Source organism: Rhincodon typus, unplaced genomic scaffold (genome assembly GCF_021869965.1).
Source record: "Rhincodon typus isolate 14 unplaced genomic scaffold, sRhiTyp1.1 hic_rhity00004511, whole genome shotgun sequence".
NCBI classification, from domain to species: domain Eukaryota; kingdom Metazoa; phylum Chordata; class Chondrichthyes; order Orectolobiformes; family Rhincodontidae; genus Rhincodon; species Rhincodon typus.
The window spans coordinates 9,322-12,652 of NW_025970149.1; the positions used below are offsets into that span (position 1 = coordinate 9,322).

General features: G+C 45.2%; 1 protein-coding gene across 1 annotated transcript in view; it reads right to left on the reverse strand.

Moving 5' to 3' along the window:
• The window catches only part of LOC125481953 (nuclear valosin-containing protein-like), a 9,625-nt gene extending 6,496 nt beyond the window's left edge, over positions 1-3,129 (reverse strand). Inside the window, exon 1 of the mRNA XM_048593907.1 lies at positions 2,182-3,129. Within this exon, the coding sequence (XP_048449864.1) occupies positions 2,182-2,277 (96 nt within the window). The 5' untranslated portion in view covers positions 2,278-3,129. The remainder of the gene's footprint in view (positions 1-2,181) is intronic.
• Positions 3,130-3,331: the final 202 nt, after the last annotated feature.

Consider the following 3,331-nt stretch of genomic DNA (forward strand, 5'->3'; position numbering starts at 1 on the left):
CTGACCGCACCCACCACCCAGTGACTACAGTCTCCCAGCAGTGATCATACTCACTGGATCCTCCTTGTGTACTGTCCCAACATACAGCAGAAACCAGCAGATTTCTTGCTAATGATTTCACTTCCTCCCAGTTGACCGTTCTCTTTCTCACATCCCTGCCCAACCCTAGGTTTTCAAAATTAACTAACTCAATGACTGGAGGTGGGAAGGAGGGCTAGAAACAGGAAGGTGCAGGTTGGTGGAATTCCAACAGGAAAGCAACCAAATGACTCGCTCACTGTCGAAGCAAATTACTGCAGATGCTGGAATCTGGACTGAAAACAAAAAATGCTGGAGATCACAACGGCTCAGGCAGCAACCATGGAGGGAAAGCAAGCTAATGCTAGACTCAAAACATTAGCTTGCTCTCTCTCTATGGATGCTGTCTGATCCACTGTGATCTCCAGCATTTGTTGTTTTCAAATTAGTGTCCAAATCAATGTTGCTAGTGGTGCGGGCGGGATGGGAGTAGACTCAGAGCATCAGAGGAACCGGAGGAGCCTTTGAAATCAATGAAAACACTGACAATCTGCAACACAGTTCCACAAACCCACTCTTGTCCCATGTATCTTCATACTTGCAGTGGATAAAAATACATTAATCTCAGATTTAAAGTACCAATTAATCCAGCATCAAATATCATCTGTGGCAGAGAGCTCCGAGCGTCTACTGTTCTTTATGAGGAAATTATGAGAGATGTAATAAGGCAGTGGGTAAGCCTGAGCTGGAGCACTCTATTCAGTTCTGGACACCACACTTCAGGAAGGATGTGAAAGCTTTAGAGAGAGTGAAGCAAAGATTCACAAGAATGATTCTGGTGAAGACAGTCTTCAATGCCATAGACAAATTGGAGAAGCTGGGATTGTTCTCCTTATGGAGGTCTGACAGAAGATTTGATCAAAGTGTTTAAAATGAGGAGGAATCTGGACTGAGACATACAGCTCCCATTCGTGGAAGAAGCAAGAACGAGATGCCACTGAGGACCAAAAACTTCTGACAGTGAGAGGAATGCACTGCCTGAGAGTGGAGGAAGAGAACACTCAAAACAGAAATGGACAAGCAGCTGAAGAGCAAATGAGAGTAGGATTACAGGGAAGAAGAAGTGGTTTGCAGAAATAACCTATCTTTCCACCTGATCAATTTCCCTTAATATTTCAAAGCTTGATTTGAATCCTGTGCGAAATCGATCCTCAATGTAACCTTTGAGGTTCAGGTATCATTGTGGGTAAATCAAACAGTTATAAGCCTAGCTGTAGTATTCAGTTACTCTGGCCTTCAAAGAGCACAAGGACACTTTACAATCTGTGGAGGTCCACGACGGACACACCGATATGTACGTGAGGAATAATATCAAAGGGACGTGTTAGTGAACCACATGCCTGGAATCGAGCCAGACAGAACGTCCAATTCCCTGAATGACAGCTAACAATCTGCTCGTGTAAATAGATGGAACTGATCTCCAGCCACAGGATTGGATTCTGTCTGTCAGAATATTCTCTGTACCTCTGCCTTGCTGTGAAGTATTCAATGATGTCAGTAAATGATTCTGCCTGCGTTGGAAAACTCATTTTCATCACTGGTACCTACACTCGCTTACCATAAAACCATAAGGTATAGCGGCATCAAATCTGTTCCGCCAATTGATCATGGCTGATATCCCATAAGCTTCAATCACCTTCCCAATCAAAAACCTCTCTTTCTCTATCTTAAAGGCACTCAATGACTTGGCCTCCACAGCCCTCTGTGACAATGAATTCCACAGATTCACCACTATCTGGCTGAAGAAATTCCTCCTTGACTCAGTTCAAAAGGGTCCTCCCTTCATTCTGAGGCTGTGGGGTAACAGGGTATCCTGGCATCACGTGCATTCTCTTGTGATCACTGGCCGATAGAAATCAGACTGGTGACTGACACAGCATAGACTGCCAGTGCCCAAACAAAGGATATCAACAAGGATAGTTGGGAGGGAAAGGGGGGAGTGGGAGAGGGGGGGAGAGAGAGAGAGAGAGGGAGAGAGGGAGCGAGAGTGAGAGCAAGGAAGACGGAGGAAGTGGGAAGAGGGATCCAGGCAAATGAGTCACTATCTGAAAAGATCAGGAGTTCTCAACATCAGCTCAAGGGAAGAAAGAAAATTGTTCCCACCGAAGATTGTGAAACATCAGGGATAAACACTCCAGCACTGCTCTCCTTGCTCTGCCATTCTATACAACAGCCCCAGGATCGGCAATCTGTGCTCATCTGTCACTGGTTGTACTTTGGATTGTGCATCTAAATAAACAGCTGTCACTTAAATTGAAAAAAAAAATTCTGAAAATTGTTTACAAATGGTCGACTGCCTATGTTCAGTAACTGTGATCATGATTCCCCAAAATCAATGACGTCTTCTTGTCCACTCCTCCATTGGTTCCTGCACCTCGCCCTCTCCCAGGGTAGCACTGGCCCCTTTACTTTTTCCTACGTCATTCTCCAAGCCCTCAAATACTTGTCCCACATGAAACAGTGATTTATTTGTACTTCTTTCTGTCTAGTTTGCTCTGCTCACTCCTTACAATCTCATGTACATTGGGCAGCACAGGTTCAGAGACCACTTTGTGCACAAGTATGACCCCTCATGGCCTGTCATGATAATCACGACCTCGCTCTCCCGCTCATGTCGGTCCTTGTTCTGCTGCCACATCCCAGTGAAGCCACTGCAAGCTGCAGGAACAGCATCCTGTTTACAAGTACAAAGTTTACATCCTGCACACATCGTCACATTCCACAATTTCAGATGAACAAAACACAGGGTCAGTGAGAGCCAGAAATGAACCAGAAGCCAGGGTACAAGGGACCTGGAGGTGAACAAGGGATGAGGGTCAGAGAGATACGGTAAGGGTTAACCCTAATCTAGAGGAGAATGAGGGATGAAAGATATCATTTCATTGGAGGCAGCTCAGTGAAGATTCACTGGGCTCATCCCTGGTATGGAAGGACTATGCTATGATTTGGACTCTACTCATTGTCGTTTAGAAAAATGAGAAGTGATCTCATTAAAACATAGAGGATTCTTAAGGGGCTTGACAGAGTAATTGCTGAGAGGATATTTCCCCTCAGGGGACAGCTGAGGACCAGACAGCATAATCTCAGAATTAAGGGGCACCAATTTAGGATTGAGATGAGGAGGGATTTCTTTTCTGAGGGTTGAGTGCCTTTGGAACTCCTTGCCACAAAGCGCTGTGGGGCAGAGTCCTTCTGTATATTTAAGGCTGAGATAAATAGATTCTTGACCCAATCATGGGCAATCAGTTCTGGG